The sequence below is a fragment of the Apus apus genome, chromosome Z (assembly GCF_020740795.1).
Source record: "Apus apus isolate bApuApu2 chromosome Z, bApuApu2.pri.cur, whole genome shotgun sequence".
NCBI lineage: Eukaryota > Metazoa > Chordata > Aves > Apodiformes > Apodidae > Apus > Apus apus.
The window spans coordinates 34,880,927-34,899,647 of NC_067312.1; the positions used below are offsets into that span (position 1 = coordinate 34,880,927).

The 18,721-nt window shown below is 36.8% G+C and overlaps 1 protein-coding gene across 1 annotated transcript in view; it reads right to left on the bottom strand.

The window, feature by feature from the left end:
• The window catches only part of BNC2 (basonuclin 2), a 337,647-nt gene that overhangs the window by 107,086 nt on the left and 211,840 nt on the right, over positions 1–18,721 (bottom strand). Inside the window, exon 3 of the mRNA XM_051642619.1 lies at positions 9,598–9,700. Coding sequence (XP_051498579.1) covers positions 9,598–9,700 — 103 coding nt within the window. The remainder of the gene's footprint in view (positions 1–9,597; positions 9,701–18,721) is intronic.

Below are 18,721 nucleotides of genomic sequence, written 5' to 3' on the forward strand. Positions count from 1 at the left end.
CAAGTTGAAACATTAAGATTGCTACTAGGTTTATGTAGCCGAAAGCAGAACCACAGTTTGTTCATAGACGCTGCTTGCTGTCTGCAATTTTTTTTATCCCTTTGCAAAACTTTGAACCCCATCCAGCTTTGACACACTGCCTCTTCAGTTAATAACTATCAAGTTTCCCCTTGTCTCCTGTCTACTTTTCTTGGAGGCAATTGCGCACTCAGCACCCCGAGATAATAACACACATCTATAAGATAAAAGCAATGGCATTAATGTAATTGTCTGCCTTTCCCTCTTTAGCCTAATCTTTTTTTTCCTTCAGTTTTGACTGCCTCTGTGACACCTGTTTTTGTCTCCTCTGATCCTACGACAGGTTTTCAGCTGACAAGGTTTTTGCCTGACAGAGATTCTGCCAGACAAGAACATAATAAAATATGAAGAACTGCTTGTCAGAGCTTCTGCCAATGCTTACATGAAATAGGGAAAAGAAAAATCCTTTTTTGTTGTTTGTTGTTGTTTTTTTTTTAAAGGGGCTCTGTGCTGGTTGCTTTTGGACTGTGAGGAAAACAGCCTCCATGGCTAACTCCTGCAAGCCAAACAGGTGTTTTCTTTTAAGTTTTATTTCTACAGAAAAAACTTTTTATTCAATAGTGGAAAAAAAACATGATTACTGAGGAAAAAAAAAAAAAACCAACAACACAAAAAAACCCCCCCAAATATAAACCCATACAACTTTGTCATAACTTCTTGCTTGTAAAGTGAAGGTTAGAGCTAACTTTGTGTTGTCATACCCCATGAACATGTTTTTAATTCATAATTGACTGTTCAAATAAAGTTGTAGGCTTTTTTCCCTCCTTCATGCTGATAACGAATGTGTTCAAAAGAACAAATAGTAAAGAATCTTCATTCCAAGTTCTCAGGAAAATATCTGAGCCACTACTAGGCACTTCCTGCATGGGCATACTGCATGAATGAAGACACCTGACTACAGGATCCATGGCAGGGAAGACAGACATGGAGCCTTCTCTCAGATTTAGACCTTGCAATCCTCTCCATCCCTGTGTGCATTACTGTCTATGTGAAGGAGAACTTTAGCACTGATCATTACCCTGATGGAGAAGTATACGCGGATTAATCATGTGAGCATTTCAACACACAGCTGCTTTTGTGTATGTTAGTATCATCTGTTATTTCTGCTAGAGACAGCAACTATTGATTGGTCTGTGGTGTCATGGCCCTGAGTGCACCATGTGCCTTCATTGTGCTGACTCTGGAGATCTCCTTGCATTTTCAAACCATGGGTCCAGGACTTCTACTAAAGCTCAGGCCTGGACCTTAATCCCTTACCAAAGATATATCAAAGATGTGCCTGTCTGTAGTCCTGTGTGCCTGCCTAGATGACCCTCAGACTCATGTTACAGCCTAGTCTTCAGCCTTGTCCCTAGCTCTACCTTCTTTAGTTCTGGACTGGAGCCTCTGTATAGACCTTTGACCTGACTTATTCCCTTGTCGTGCCTGAGGTTGTCCGTGGACCCAGTTGCCAGCACCTGTTTCTGTCTACCATGATCAGACCTTTTGGAACTGTGCCCATGGTATAGGCACAGCCAGTCCTGGAGTTGACCTTGATTCCTGGTTCAGAACTCTTTGTTGGGCAGCTCCTCTTTTGCCATTCCTTGACACAAGGATTGACAATGTCATTGTTGAAACCTACAATTTATAATGGAAGCCACTAAATTAATTTATCTCCTTCTATTAGCTTGGCTAGTTATTAACCTTCAATCTTTCTTACCTACTGTCTTCAAAGCAAAATGCCTCCTTCTTGTCAGCCATTAACTCCCTCTTAAAAATATTCTCTCCCTTAATAACAATGAGACAGGAGTAAATATGTATCTTAATGGCCCTAATACCATCTCATTGCCATATTATATACAGTGAGACAGAAGTACATTTGCGAGTCCCAATTTGTGGTCTGGATTTGGAGGATTTCCATCTTAATCCAAATGCTCCTCAAACTCCATTAACTGCGATTCACAAATTCACATAAAGACAAAGTTGGAAGGCATTTCTACAGACTGTCTGATTCAGCCTTCTATTGAAAGCAGGGCCTCAGGTTAGATTTTCTCTGGCTCTGTCAAGCTGATTCTTTGATACTTACAATAGGGGAAATTCCCCACTTTGCCAGGTAACCTATTCCATCCTTTATGCAGCCTTGAAAACTCCAGTGAAAATGCAAGAGGCATTGCCCACCTGTTATCATAATTCTGTTTGGATGGAGTTCTGTGTTGTAGAGGCATTTTACAAAGGCAAGCCAAGACCATGGTGGTATTCCTGTCTAGGGTGTAACTCTGGTTCAAGCCTATGAAATGCTTTCCCACATGTGCTAAACCACCTCTATTTTCCCATGAAAACCTGCTGTCCTGAATTTGCTGGCAGCTAAAGATATTCAGACCCTGGGAAGATTAGTTCATACAGCTAGTTTTACCATTCATGAACATAAATCTTTCCCACCCCAATTCATGTACTGTGGCCATTTCACAAAGTTTCTGCTAAATGTACTTCAGAAAAATTTACTGTAATTAATTCCAACATAATTAGGCAAGTATTTGAGACTCATGTTATATATTTCTTGTATTATCTTTTCTATTTCTAAAATCCAGATGGAAAGGGGATAATAAAACAACACTATTGTCTGCTAAATCAATCTGGGGCAAGTTTCCTCATGCTAGCTGGAGCTCAGATTTAAATTCTTGCTAGTAGATTAAAAAATCAGTATGTTTTTTCCATTGAATTTCACTTTTGCAAAACAGAAAGTTGAGGTAAACTTACCCATGGTATTATCATTACTTTGTAACATGTGAAAACAGAATGATTTTTTTTATTCTAATAGTCAAATCCCATTTTAGCTTTATGAAGCTATACAAAATAGAGTAGTAGGGTTTGTTTCATTTAGAGCTCTTTCAATTTTTGTTCTGCTTAACCTAGTGAACTCTAGTTAATTAAGATGTTCCTATAAACAATTAAGCTTCTTGTAGGATCATTAAGAAGATATAAAAATTTATGATGTAATAAAGTGTAAGAAAATGATAAAGTGGTTAGCACATCACAGCAATTCATGTGCAGTATAGGTGTGAAAAGAGACAAGTAAGCAGGTACTGTCACCTAAACTTCCCGGCAAATTGTGGATGTATGTTGCAGAAGTCCATCACTGCTCTCCCTCAAATCCCTCAAATCTGCTGGTCATTTACACTCTCAGGTCCCACAGATTTTATCCTGCTCAACTGGGAATCAAGCAGGCAGCATCATGCTCCTATCTGAAACTATGCCATGTATTGAACTTCCTATCACCACTCTCAAGGGGGCAAGATCAAGGGTTTCACCAAATACTTTTCCAAAAAGCAGCCTCTATTATGTCTGGAAAGAGGAATTTTGAGTGCCAATTGAAAAATTGTTTGTTTTATTTATTGTCTTTGCTCCATTTTGTACAGAGTAAGTCTATTTTTTTTCTTACTGGATGCTCTCCTTAAGAATAGACGTTAAGACACCATTGTCCAAAACACCTCCCAGCATTTTATGCTGTGGTATTGGGTGTACTAAATGGGATTAAGCCTTCTCTGTAAAATATAAATTCAGTAATGACAGGCAACAAATAACAATATCTTGCACTTTTGAAATCCTTTTAGTCTAAACATCTATGGACTTTTAAAGCTCGTCAAGGGAGTTCATAGCTGTAAAAGTGGACTTATATGTATTTTAGAGTTGCCAGTGAATATCTGATGGTGTTAATGCCAGTGATGTGAAGAGTATCACTTGTGATTAGTAAACTAAAAGTTTCTCAGACAATAAAATGTTCACAATGAGAAAGAGCTTCACTTTGAGACGTGAATATATCCCAACCCAGAAGAAAAGGGCACTATGCTTCAGAATGGGTCATGGTTCATTCAGGGCTCACCAGGCACTGCAGCAGACTTAGTTGACTGCCTAATGTTTGGTCAGGGATAATCTTACCTGACGGTGTTCAAGGGACACTGACATATTCAAACCCAAGGCTGTAAGCTAACAAAGTTGGGGAGAGGAAGAAATGCCTAACCTCTTCCTTGTATTAAGATGTCCTGGGGGTGGCAAGGAGGAAAAAAAAAGGTTTTTAATCTGAATGGGCCCCCAGGGAAATCCAAGGAGGTGTGAGGGGGAACATACATAAGCTAGAGCTTATGGTTTTCCCCCAGGGAAAGCCTTTTGTGGCACCTGAGGATGTAAAATACGCATGAGGACTAAAACTCTTGAATACATGGTGATATAAATATCAGCTGAATACAAGGTTGGAAAAGCAAGGCTTTTTTATTTGATCTTGGAAAAAATAAGCATTCTTCCCTCTCTGTCACTTGTGTCTTATAAAGCACTGAAACAGTATTATTTGACTTGGATGCCCTAATAGTTGGATATTCTCATTTGCTTTTACCTCAGCTTCACTTGCATTAAGGGTGATGTCAGAGTAACTGAAAGCAAACACTACATCACATCACTCCTACCAACATGGCAGGAATATCAGAATGCAGGAATATCAGAATACAGGAATACCAGATACTGGATCAAAGTATCTACAAGATAAGAGAATGCATCTCCTCCGTGCTTCATTGGTTGCTTTGTGAATTGCTGCTGAAGGGAAATAAAAAGAGATGGCATAGGCAGAAGGAGGGACTTGAAAAAGTATTTACCCGTAATGAATGTTAATCAGGTAAGGTTCCTGGAAACAACTGAGTAATGAAAAATATGCCTCAGCCTTAAGGGTCAAAAGGAAGTTATAAGATGGATTAAAATGATTTTGTCTGTAAAAGACAGGAAAAGCTAGACTAGACCTAAAGTAGTCTTATTTTAAAAGTCATTACAAGTCAGCTCTCTAATCAATGATTTGTAGATAATTACTTTGCTGAAAAACTCAAACTAAAAAAAATAATAAAATCTTTGAAGTTCTCGAGTAATTTTAAGAGCATTTCAAAGAATTAAACAAACTGAATAGAAGGAAACAAGTATGTTTGGTATGCTAAAATTGTGATTATTTTTTATATCCTATGGAACAATAAAAAAATTTAAACCCTCCTGGAACAGGTACTTTCAGCAACTTCAGGGTAAGGAAGAGATGCCATTTCTGAAATTTACACAGCATTCACCTTTCTCTTTTCTTTTCTTTTCTTTTCTTTTCTTTTCTTTTCTTTTCTTTTCTTTTCTTTTCTTTTCTTTTCTTTTCTTTTCTTTTCTTTTCTTTTCTTTTCTTTTCTTTTCTTTTCTTTTCTTTTCTTTTTTCTCTTTTCTTTTCTTTTTTTTCTTTTTCTTTTCTTTTTTCTTTTCTCCCCTCTTCTCCCATCTCCTTTCCTTTCCTTTCCTTTCCTTCCCCTGTTTTTCCTTTCTTTTGTTTTCATTTCATGTTTCTTTTACCTGACAATTTAATGAACTACCATGTAGAAATTCAGAAAAGTCAACCATTCCAAAAGAAGAAGTCAACAGTGCTGTCATTCCTGACTTCATAACAGAGCATTTTCCATTTCCTATTGGTGGTTGTTGTTTTCATTGTTAGCCTCATTTACAGCAAGTTAGTGTATGCATTATATAAATACTAGCAGAAAACTTCCTTCACAAGGTGAAAGTGTAGCCCACCTGGCAAGTCTTTGAGCATGCGTATTCACTGGATGGCAACTTTTAAACTGGAACAGAATAATGGATTTGGCCTATGTACCAAAATCTACTAGTTAATGTGTTCTTTAAAATCGGAAGGAACTAATTCTCAAAGTTACTAGAGAAAAGGCCTGGCCAAGTCTTGGTCTGGAGATGGGGCCATATGTGTCCTCAGAGATAACATTCTGCTGCTCATTGAGTTTTACCAGTGATTAGTTTAAGGGCAAGGCGGATAACTAGTATTTCTAATTTTCTGACTCTGTTTGAAACAAGGCAACAATTATTTCAGACAAACTTAATAATATCATCATACTATGCTATTTTAAATCACTGCAAAGTTGGAGATACTGAAACTAAAATAAATAGAATTAGTAGCATAAATAATAGCTTCAGTCCACTACAAATTATGTCACCTTGACACACCTTTTTAGAGCAAAATGGTTATGAGAGAGGGCAGAATGTATTTCCTATTGATACTGCGTTGAGCCTTTTGATCCGTCAGACTAGGTATAATGAAAGTACTTTTGCCAGCAGTATGGTAGTTGTTATGCTGACATCAATGACAAGCACACAAGAAAAAATGCAAGGTCAATGAAATCAACATCTGTTTCCTGCAGGCTTGCTCAATTTCTTTCCTCACAGGCTAAGATGGTTCTGCTATGGTAGGTGGGTGGGAAATAAAGTGGGTTTTTTTCATAATTTCCAATAGAGTTTGAGTAAGTTATTTTTGTGCTAAAGCTAGTAAAATGCCACAATTATCTTAATAGGATAGTGTATTACTTTTAATACAACACAAAAAATGTCAGGATTTTTTGGAGTCATCTCGCTCCTACATTATTTAAAAGCCACAAGATAGCAATGGCCTGTGTTAAAATAAATAACTGCATAAAAAAAACCCAAACCTAGTACTGTTAAGATTTTAGTAAGATTTTATTTGTCACTATATGGATTATACAAAGCATCTTAACCATTAAAAAAAAAAAAGGGAAAACATCTAACTTATCTCTTTGCCTGCTCAGGCCTAGGAAATGCCTTATCCAATTTAAACCTCTTATTTTATTCCTTTTTTAGAAAATAAATCCCCACCCAAGGTGACAATATGAAAGCCAGGCTTTGGCTGAAAACAAATTAACACAGTCTACATAGGAAAATCCCTTAAAATACCCACAGATTCACACCAGGAATAACCTGTTCTCCGTTATGCACAGCAGTACTACAGAATGCTACTATTCTCTGTGCAGCTTTTGGCTTCAGCCTTAAAAATAGTGATGTTCAGACTACCACTGTAGCACAGGGGTGCAGACTCAAAACTCGATAGGCTGAACTTTTGCCAACAAAAACATGTATCTTGCCACAAGATAACTTCTCTGATGAATCTGTTCACATATTGACAATCTTACTTTTGGCAACTCCAGGTAGAATAAACTGAACTCACAGGAACCCTTTCCTTCCAAGATATGTGCAGCTCATTTTAGGTGAGCAAGGAAAAACATGAGAAAGACAATGGAAGTGGGAAAAAAGAAAACAGGCCAGCAGTTGCAAAGTGCAATAATACTGTGGTGGCTGTATGCCCTTTCCTCCTCACTCCAAGAATTCCAACATTTTAAAGGGCAGTTATTAACATGAATTAAGTCTGCACAGATTAGTCAAGTCCAGCAGATGAAGACTGCAGTTCTAAGCTATTTTTAATCTATTTAGCTAATTATGATTCTAGATTATAAGAACTGAGTAAGCACGGTACTTCCTGTTGGAAACACCTATTCCTTGATAATTACATTCAGTTAAGCACTACATCATGTGTCAAAGAGCTGAGCTGAAATTCATTAATAAAAACCAGAAGAAAACCCTTTAATTAAAGCAGCAGAAAATCCTATTTGCATTCAAGGAACAACTTGTGAAAGTACTGTGCTAACAGTTTAAAGAAAATAATTTCTGAACAGGAACCTGATTCAGTCATTTTGAAATCCAGGCGCTGCAGTGCGATGAATGGATCAGTTTCCTGAATGCTGGAAAACATTCTGGAAAAAAGCTAAAATCAAGAATTGAAGCAGCTGCATCATAGTCTCCAGGAAATAATTAATAAGCCTGTGCTTTGAGTACGTATATGACACATACATCTGACTTGTCTCACTTTGCCATAAAATGTAAATAATCCAGACGAGTGTACACAAAGCGTACAAAAAAAAAAATAAGATCAAACAGAGCATTCATTCTTCACTTGGTGCAGTAGTAAAACAAACACTTTCTAATAATATGTAGTTGTACAAAGTTTTCTATTTGGAATTTGAGCAGTCAGGTACACAAACAAGTGGTTTGTCCCTAATCATCATGTTTACCTTTGAACTTTCTGGATTTGTAAAACAGGGACATTTCTATAGCACATACTATGGTAATCTTATATTACTGTGATATATTCTGATTTTGAATTCAACCACCTCACAGGGAAGAGTTTATTAGGAAAATCTGATTTGGTGAAAAAGAAAATGTGGGATGAACCATATGCCAGAACGTAAGTGCTAGACTCCTAATTTCTATTACTCAACACCCTGGACAATAGCCAGACAAGTCATCCCTATTTGTGGATCAGCAAAACCTCACATGGTGATTCTACACAAACCTTGAAGCATGCCTGAACTATAGAAATTTTGCAAGGTTTAACGATCTTTCCAAGAAATGTGAGTCTTGTTACACTGTGACTGCTGATACCCTTCTGGGAAGTAAGAGTGAAAATAAACTGTGGCCCTAGAGAATCTAGCATGTAAAAAATCTTCAACCAGTAACCCACATTGGAAGTATTAGGGTATTTCTAGGTGGGCTATATGTATTACTGCACAGTGACACAAGACTGCATGATACCTGCATTCCTGCTTTCCTTTTCATGTATGGGAATATGTAAAAAACTTCTCTGACAGTCTGTGCTGTTGAATTTTTTGAGCATTCATACTTGCTATATGTCAGTACACTCAGGCACACATACATGAACTAAATAAACGGAAATCAAGTGCATCTTAGGAGGAAAGTACGAAGCTTCAACCACCAGTCTCATAAAAATAGAATAAAATTTATAGAATACAACCACCTGTATGTCTTGCAGAGGTGGGAAATGAAGACTGTGCTTGCTTAGGTGCCCATAACCTAGACCATGAGAAATAATCTGCAACACTAATTCATTCTGCAAACAGAGTAATTTTTATCTTATCCCTTTTTTATCATCAACAAGCCATTTTAGGTATCCTTATTTGCCTTGTAACTGTGCATAAAGCTCTCACTTTCTTTCTCATGGCTTAATCAAGACTGTTAAGGAAAAAAATGCAACAAAACACACAAAACACAAAATAGTAAAGGATAAATAAAACAGAAGATCTAGAAGTGCATTCTGATGCCTTTATACAGTATTTGGACATTATAACACCTCCTTTCTTTCTTTAGCTATTTAAACATGGGAAGAGAAGCCTAACTCAGATCATATGCACACTTTTGTTGAGCCATATAAGATACATTTCTTTCATTCTAACATCGAAGCTCTTAAAAGTGTGACATTGATATGCTTGAATTTCTATTAGGCTCAGTGACTGATGCTGATGACTCTTTGCAATACAAAATCTGCTGTGCAACCATACCATAAACTTTATGCCTTTCTGCTAAGCCTTGCTAAAACTGCATTATTTCCTAGTGGCTAGAACATTTCTTGGGTTGTACACAGACTGTTTAACTCCAGCAGCAGTTGCAGCTACAGCCAGAATAACAGACCTTCACCTTTTCATCCTAGAAATTGCTGAAAAAAACCCATGTATGCATACACATCCAGAGACACAGAGCACATCATCATGCATGCACAGACAAATAGGTATCACTAATATCTGTATTACTCCAGCTTTTTTTAAAGATACAGGGAAAGATGGACAGAATAGAGAAGACAAGCCCAGAAGAGGCATTTCTTACCATGTGCCACCCAGCCATGTTTGCACTGATCACAGGTTCTCAGGTTAATCTTCCCTGGCTGAAAACATTCACATGTGCAATTTACCAGTGTACAGCGGATGGCCTGAAAAAAACAAAAAACAAAAAACACCACAGAGAACACATATTAATGTCTTTCTTCCTTCTGGTACAAATTTGTTTTGAGGGCTAGCAGGGTAATAACTCTACAGCATAAAAACAGACTTCAGACATTCAAAGAATTGCTCATACTTTTACATAGAGATTAATTTTCTTTCAAAAACATATATCGGTATTCCTGAGCAATGACAAACAAAATGCCTGTTCAATAATAACACAGTCTGTTGTCCCATGGAGAGGAATATGTTTCTGAAGTCTTTAAAAGAACTACTCTATTTTCCTTAGGGAGGAATAAAAAAAATAAAAAAAAATAATAAAAAAAAAGAGGTAGGATGAGGATTCTGTAGGTGTTCCACAAATTTCCTGGTTTTTCATCAACTGCCTGAAGGAAAATCTTACTAGTGTTGTCTCACCATAGCAGCATATCAACTGGATTAAAGCCAAAAGTAAAATGAGGAAACAAAACCATACAAAAAGGAAAGCTACAGATCTCTTTCCCCTTCCCCCACTGTATGCAAAGGTTACTCTCAAGTTTTCTTTTTGCAGTTCACATATGATATAACTACACTACAGAAATTAGTCATGATTTGATAGGTTCCCAAAATAGGACAAAATTATCAAGGTACAAGAATAGGACTGATTCATAGAATATCCTGTAACTTCTCTTTGCACCTATGTCTTTCTCCAATATCTAGGCTTAGCCCTCTACCTCTTAGCATTTCCTATTTGTCTAACATATATTCCTCTGTTTTGCAAAAGACAAAATTACTGCAAAGCAGGTATAGTAAAAACTCTCAGTCCCATGCAGAGATCTAAAATTTGCTTAAATAATAGGTCAACTCCCTTTCTAAAATTATTTCAAAAATTACACAGGTTTACTTTGACAGAGGCTAGCTACATCTACAAAAAAGTGAATATAAATTGAACGAGACGCTAATGTGTAACAGACACATGTTTTAAAATAGTGTAGAAGATGACCTGTGCACTTCAAACTGCTACTAATAAATTTATGGCATGCATTTAGATGCAATTTGCATGGAGATTTCTGAGACACAGAGGTTTATTCTGATCATTCACAGATTAACAATCTACTGTAACTATCAGAGCTGCCAGGAAAAGATACTTCTACAGATTTAGATCAAATCAATGATTACTCGGTGGCTAATGGGGGGGAAGGGTGCTTGGTACCTATGGCCACTGAGACACCAAAGCATTATGAAGGTTCTTGCCTTTTCCAAACAATTAACATCCACACACGCACACACTCTTTCCATAAGAAAAAAGAACTACCTTAACTATATCAACTGAAGAAAATTACACTCAACTTTTGCTGGTTCAAGCTAAAGTCCTTGTTTGCTGACAGCGAAAAAGATTTGGAGTTCTTTTAAATGTTTTACCTAGGTTTATTTAGCACCTCCCCTATGAAGACAGGCTGAGGAAGTTGGGGTTGTTCAGCCTGGAGAAGAGGACGTTCTGAGGTGACCTTTTAGTGGCTTCCAATACCTGAAGGGGGCCTACAAGAAAGCTGGGACAGGTCTTTTTGAACAGGCATACAGTGAGAGGACAAGGCGCAATGGTTTAAAACTAGAAGAGGGGAGACTTATATAAGAGATTAGGAGGAAATTCTTTACTATGAGGGTGGTGAGGCACTCGAACAGCTTGCCCAGAGACACTGTGGAAGCCCCATCCCTGGCAGTGTTCAAGGCCAGGTTACATAAGGCTCTAAGCAACCTGATCTAGTGGGAGGTTTCCCTGCCCCTACAGGGGCAGTTGAATCTACATGACCTTTAAGGTCCCTTCCAACCCTAACTTTTCTATGATTCTATGATCTCTTTACTTATTTATCTGCATCAGACAGCAGTTTAAAGCCCTTTATAGTTCATGGATACACTTAAAATCTGTATTTCTCTGACAAATTTCTGGTACAAGAGTTCTTTCTCCCTCCTATCCTACCTGCTCTTTTACTATGTTTTTACTCACAAAAACCTAGTGTAGATAAAAAAATAAATCCTGCTCTATTATGCCTGACATTTCAGGGCCTCAGTCCCAATGTCACCTGTCCAATTACTCATTAGCTAGGTTATAAAACACTGCTGTATGTATGCATGATTAAAAGAATTAGTACTATGAAATATAAGAGTACCAAAGAACTGCTGACCGTGCAAGAATAATATATGTGTTTGTGGGTTATGAGAAAAAAATTCTCCTGAAAGGTTCTGTTTCATGTTCAATAGTTTATTGACTCAGTAATATATCAGGTCTCCACTCGTCAGTAATGGTGTTCTTTCCCTAATATGTTCATTAATTAATGAACTCAGTAATTAATTGCACTGCAAGAAGAATGGTATTCTTATTTTACCATAAAAGGTTTTCTTTCTTTCACCACCTTTTTAAAATCTCTGCACCAGTGTGATACACTTTTGTGAAATTTGATGTTGTCTTGTTCGTGTGCCACTTAGAGAACGTATAATAGGAGTAATATAGAGTATGTACACATACTAGATGAAACTATGCCATTCGGCAGAGCTCCTTTATTGAAGCTCAGCAGCATTTTCATTACTACCTTACCTATTTTTGGCCTAGAGGTTAAGCGGTTGCCTGTAAAAACTGGATTCAGCTTGAACCTGAAATACAATCTTTCAGGCTAAGAGTAAATTTTATTACACACATTTAAAAATTATCCATTTAGCCATTATAAATTATAAGATGGGGAGAAAAAAGTTTAGAGGTTTCATGATCTTTTTCCTGAATTAAAAAGTCATGATAGTGTAAAGTGTTGAAGCAGATTAATTAATTATTAAGATTTCTATCTTTTTATACATATCCCCAAAAATTCACACAAACTTTTCAGAAATGTGAAAATGTCAACTTGTTCCTTAAATAACTAAATCTGAAAAGTCTTCTGAAAGACTATGCTTTTTTATAAGTATGGGTTGGTATGAGAAACTACAAAGGTAAGTATAATGGGCAAAACATTCAGCCTGCACTTACTTGTCCACTTTTTCTGCAAAGGGTGTGTTGATTCCAGATTGTCACCTGGTTTCAGTATTCCCCATCCCATTATTGAGAATCCCATGCATACTTCTGAGTGATGAGGATAACCCCTCAAGTTGCAAGATGCTAATTTGGGACTGGAAAAACTCTTATTCTAGTTCACATTCTGGCATGATCTTGGGCAAATTATTTTGTTAGCCTGATGACTATATTCCCTAAACAATAACTAGAAAAAATGACACTAAACTGGTGTTGTCAAGGTAAATGTAACATAAATGGCAAGGCACACTGTAGTGATGGAGGCTATTGAAATTCTCAAGCAGAATTCAGTCTTTATTTCAAAGATTAATTTTTCACCTTACTCAGTTAATCCAGAATCACTGTGACTACCTCAGTTCACTGATATACCAAACATGAAACCAGCACAACTTGACAGAGAAGATTCAAGGAGCCAGGAGTAGTATGCGTTCCTACACACACAGATGGAACATAAAAATTCATTAACACAAAATAAAGCATTGCCTTTAAAGACCTTCACAATGCAACCAATATATGTACAGAGCCTTGCGAGGATATGCATCTGAATTATTATCAGAATCTTTCCACTGGTTTTCAGTAGTGCTTAACTTAGGCATACAAGTACCCCTCAGTTTGTGCAACAGGTTCAGGAATGACCCAGAATGACAGCAGGAATGGCACAGATCCACCTAAAAATACAAAGCTTTATTGCAGCCCCTCCATTCCCTAGTGACAGGATTTTATGATACAGAAATAATGCACTCTAATTCTGCCTTTGCAACTTATTGCTAAAAAGTTTATGTAATAGGACTCTGTATACTGTGCTGTTTTGCAGGGGAAGAAACACAAATTTTTCCTAGAGTTTTCCTTACAAACTCCCCCAAGAAAGAAAGTAAAACACCAGAAGGAAAGAAAAAGAAATCAATGACCTTGCATAGTGAGAGGAACAGTATAATATAGACTCTTCCCGTAGCAGCTGATTTGCAAGCATGTATGTAGATGTATGTCACTGAAGATGATAACTTGCAGGTTAAGAACCTTAAGTAAGCAAGAATACATAGTTTTCTAAAGCTTCTTGAAAAATGCCATTATGTTCTTCTACCATGTTAATGATCTGCAGATAACAGGGCTCCTCAGATTTTTCTATACATCCCCTTCAGTAAGTTCCTAAAATAAAACCAAAATTACAGTGGCCCTTGAGGACCTGTGGAGCAAATTGACTGGTTTTCAGTAGAAACATTTAAAATAGTTTATATGACTGATTCTTTAACTCCTAAACAATGCTATTAAGGTTTAAAAACAAAACACACATATACAAGAATAAATTAATGGTTTGATGATTGACACTGAAACATTCAGAAATACCTTGCTGCTGTCTTGAGATCTTCTTCCTGTAGTGTGTAATGCAGAAAGAAGGAACTTTGCCTAGTATTAAAGCATGTGGTCTGAGTTTGTATGTTTAACATTAAAAGATGTTAGACCTGACTTCTGTGCATTTCTCTGAGACCAAAGATACTAATTTAACTGAGTTTGGGTAATTTAATTATATCCAACAAGTAAATATTTTTAATATATTAATAAGAACAGCAGTAATGGAAAATCAATCTGTCTGGTTGTTTTGCAGAGCTTCCCAGAGTTAAGAAACAATAAACTATCATAAAAGGATCACAGAGTGGGAGAAGGACGAGACGGTGTAAAGAAATACAATTCCTCCTCCAGATTTCTTACAAGTAACCACAAAAGATGAAGGCAGCTTAAAATTGTGCAACCTTCTGGGGAAACAGGTAAGTTTTGCAGCTTCCTTTATCCTGAATTTTAATAGTAGATCTAGCAAAAATTCTTAATGTAACTTGTGACAAGGCTCCAAGAGCCCTGTGAGGTTAAACAGTGTCTTAGTGAAGTCTCAGCTACATGCTATAGAGCTGGCAGTGTTAACAGACTCTTGCTTCATCTTTCTCATGTACAAAAGAAATGTCTCCTATCAAGCCATCCTGATAAAGAGGATCACTGTGCACTTCAATACATAACAGTCAACTATACTCAGTCTTTGCACAGAAGTTCCACCTACCTCCCGAAAGCATCTAACACATTTATCCTAAAGGGCTCACACAACCTAAATCTACTGTTACAAATCACAGAAGCACAAGTTTGGAGGAAGATTTGGCTCAGTGTTCATGAAATCTTTTTACTGAGATTTCAAACCAGCAAACTAATGCTTAAGTGCAGTTCCTTACACCTGCATTAAAAGCAGTAAGAATGTGTGAGTATGCACTCTGCACAGAACACATTAGTAAGGATGCCAAGGTTTTTAAACACACATATATATACACATATGTATAATTAGAATTTAGATTTTGCATCATGTGGTAATTCACAAGTGTTATGCATTTTAATAACAAGGGCAAGACCTTTTCATAGTTAATTGACAAAAATAAATGATCTTGGTTTTTATTTTGAAAACAATAAAAAGTTATGGTGGCGTTTTTAAATAAATATTTTTGTGACATGATAGGAAGTATTGGAAAAGCAAAAGCAAAAGGCACTTTTTGCAGCTTTTGCATCTTTAAGAAAAACCCAAGACTGACATGTTAAATACATCTTTTCTTTCACTGCCAAACAGTTTTAATTCTATGTTATAAATACCCAATACTAGTTTTGAACTAACATTCAACTTAAATAACACTGTCAATAGTAGAATAATTTAAAGCCATGCAGTAGCTGGTCTTGAGACATGATGGCACATAAAAGTAATCAAAGTTAATAAGCAAGAATTTGATGAGAAACACATAGATCCACTCTTCTATTGCTGCATGTTGATTCATGACAGAAGAAGATATGAAGCAGCAGACAGAAGATCAGTCCTGCAAGTTTTCCAGCATTCTTTTAAGAAGTCTTCTCTGCCATTGAGTCTTTAACACTTTTCTTGGTAATAAAGTGAAAAAATAAAAATCTGCCTATATAAATTGACACTATTGCTCAGTGCAGGATTGTACCATATTAACATTTTAGGTTGGGTTCTTTTTTCTTTCTTTTTCAGAACACATATATGCTCTATAAACAGCTCTTGGAAAATCTGTCACTTCTTTACTATTTCAGGAATTCCAATAAATATTGTTCTCTTTTGTTAATTAAATATTTATTTAAAACATCACAATATAAATTCTGCTATGTAAATGGTAAAAAGATCCCAGTGAAATTATACCATTTTTAATAGCTGGCAAATTAGTAAAAGTGAGAAAATGCATGGGTTGAGATAAAGACAGTTTAACAGGGAAAGCAAAATTCATGCAAACAAGAAAAGCAACACGAGTCAATTCACCCGGCAGGCAGATGTTCAGCCATCTCCAGGAAAGCTGAGCTCCGTCACACTTAACAGTTACTTGGAGAGACAAACACCATCACGCTGAGTGTACCCTCCCTTCTTTCTTCTACTCCTAGCTTTTATTGCTGAGTGATTTTTTAATCACATTTTACATGCTGTGATGTCATAACATCACATGGTCTGGTGTGGTATCAACACTGTTTTCAGCACAAATCCAAAATATAGCAAAATACCAGCAACTATCAAGAAAATTAACACTATCCCAGCCCAAACTAGCAGAGGAATTTTTGTAATTTGTAGACAGCCGTACTACCTAATTGAGATTACCAAAGCTTGAGTGTGAGCAATAAATAATCTACAGTGGTTCAACTCTGAGCTATACTTTAAGACAATCTTTTATTTGAGATCACAAACCTGTGCTCATATTGAATTGCTTATATATTTGACAAGATGTAGAAAAACAAGTTGTTGGCAGATCATTGCACCTACTTTGTTATGAGGCAATCACTTGGGTACATATCACTAATCATTTAAGCCTTTGAGCATAAAAAAAAGGAGAAAACTGTTTTTCAAGAAAATGAATGGTCCAGCACCCCTCCTAGCCCTTTGCACTTGTCTACAATTTCAGTCTGTGCTTCATAATGTTTCACTGCTGAAGCCATTGGATTATAGAAAAATCACAGTGCACGAGACTGTAAAGTTAATTTCAGGAGACAACACTCCTTCACAAGGAAACTCACAAAAAAAGGAAGAAAAATTCCAATACAATTGGAAAAGCAGATGGGTAGGTATCACTACCCCTTTCATAAGTTAATTTCCAAAGTATATTTTCACTTTTAAGAAAAAAGGAAAATTGAAGTGGAAGTACTTGCTGCACCTTGTACAGAATGAAGAGTATACATGCAGAAGTATTTCTGTCTCTATAGAAAGACCTAATGACTCCTATATTTCCATTATGAAAATGTCAATTTTTAATCTCATCTACAGTTTTTTTATGGTAATTCTGCAGCCAAAACACAGAAGAGAAAGAGAGGAAATGCATAAATTCTGATCCTGTGTCTGCCACTCCCACAGATGCACTCTGTGGCACTGGTTAAGTCATTGACCACTCTATTTCTAACTGCTCCTATCTGTTAAAAATGGGAAATTATATCACAAACCATTTTCAGAGATGAGACAAATGAACTGATCACACAACCCAGTGAAGTATGAGGACAGAAGGTAAGGCAGAAATATGAAGCATTATTATTTCTTCTGTAGGCACAAAAATTTTAAAAGATTTTTTTAAATGATACAGGTTTAAATTGGCTTGCCATTGGTAAGGCAATACTTTAAAACACAGAAATCAGCTAGAGTAAGTAACATTAATTGACAGATTACCAGTGGATTTTCCCAAGAACAACCCCACCAAAACTGTAAGGCACAATGTATTTTGCATTTGAATGGTCTTAAAACATGCATACAATGCAAGGAGGTTTCTGACCTCTGCCCCATTCAGAGATATCTAAATATCTGCTGAGTTGTTCACTGCATAGCAGTATTAGCAATTTCACATCACACTATGTTAGTATTGTTTCTAACTTGTATTTCTTTTCAGTTATAAAATTTGAAAGGTTCTAATGTTGTTATATTTCTCTGTGGCATTCAAGAAAACAGATACTAATACAATATGAAGGAAAGCATGCTAACAAGATAGAAAGCTGTTAATAGCAAAAACCCCCATCTTTTCCTGGAGTAAGGACAATCAAGCCTTTAAGCATTTTAACCATTTTCAACTCTTCAAAGAGCTGGTAAATGAATGAGAAACAAGAAAAGATGAAACAGTAGAATCTTAGAATTATTGAGGTTGGAAAAGACCTTTAAGATCATCTAGTCCAACTATTAACCCTACTCTACCAAGTTCATCACTAAGCTATGTCCCTAAGCACATCTACATGACTTTTAAACACATCCAGGGATGGTGACTCAATGACCTCTTCTGGGCAGCATGTTCTCATGCCTGATGACACCTTCAGAGAAAAAAAGTTCTCCTGATGTCCAGCCTAAACCTCCCCTTGTGTAGCATTAGGCATTCCCTCTTGTACTATCTTGGATCAGCTTCTGGTAAACAAGGAAGATCTTGTGGGGGAAGTAAAGGTTGGAGGCCATCTAGGGCACAGTGATCATGAGATGATTGAATTTTTGATCCCTGAAGAAACAAGGAGAGGGGTTAGTAAAACTGCCACCTTAGACTTCCAGAGGACAAAATTTGACCTGCTCAGAAGACTGACTGACAAAGTCCCTTGGGAGGCTGCCTTGAAGGATAGAGTAGTCCAGGAAGGCTGGACATACTTCAAGAAAGAAGTTTTAAAGGCACAAGAGCAGGCTGTTCCCATGTGCTGGAAAACCAGTAAGTGGGGTAGGAGACCAGCCTGGCTGAATAGGGACCTTTGGCTGCACCTTAGGAACAAAAGGAGAGTCTATAACCTTTGGAAGAGGGGACAGGTCACTGATGAAGTCTATAAAGATGAAGTGAACTTATGCAGGGTGAAAATTAGGAGAGCCAAAGCACAGCTAGAGCTCAAACTAGCTACAGCTGTTAGGGATAATAACAAATATTTCTGAAAGTTCATTAACAGCAAAAGGAAGATTAGGGAAAATCTCCATCCTTTATTGGATGCAAAGGGAATCTTA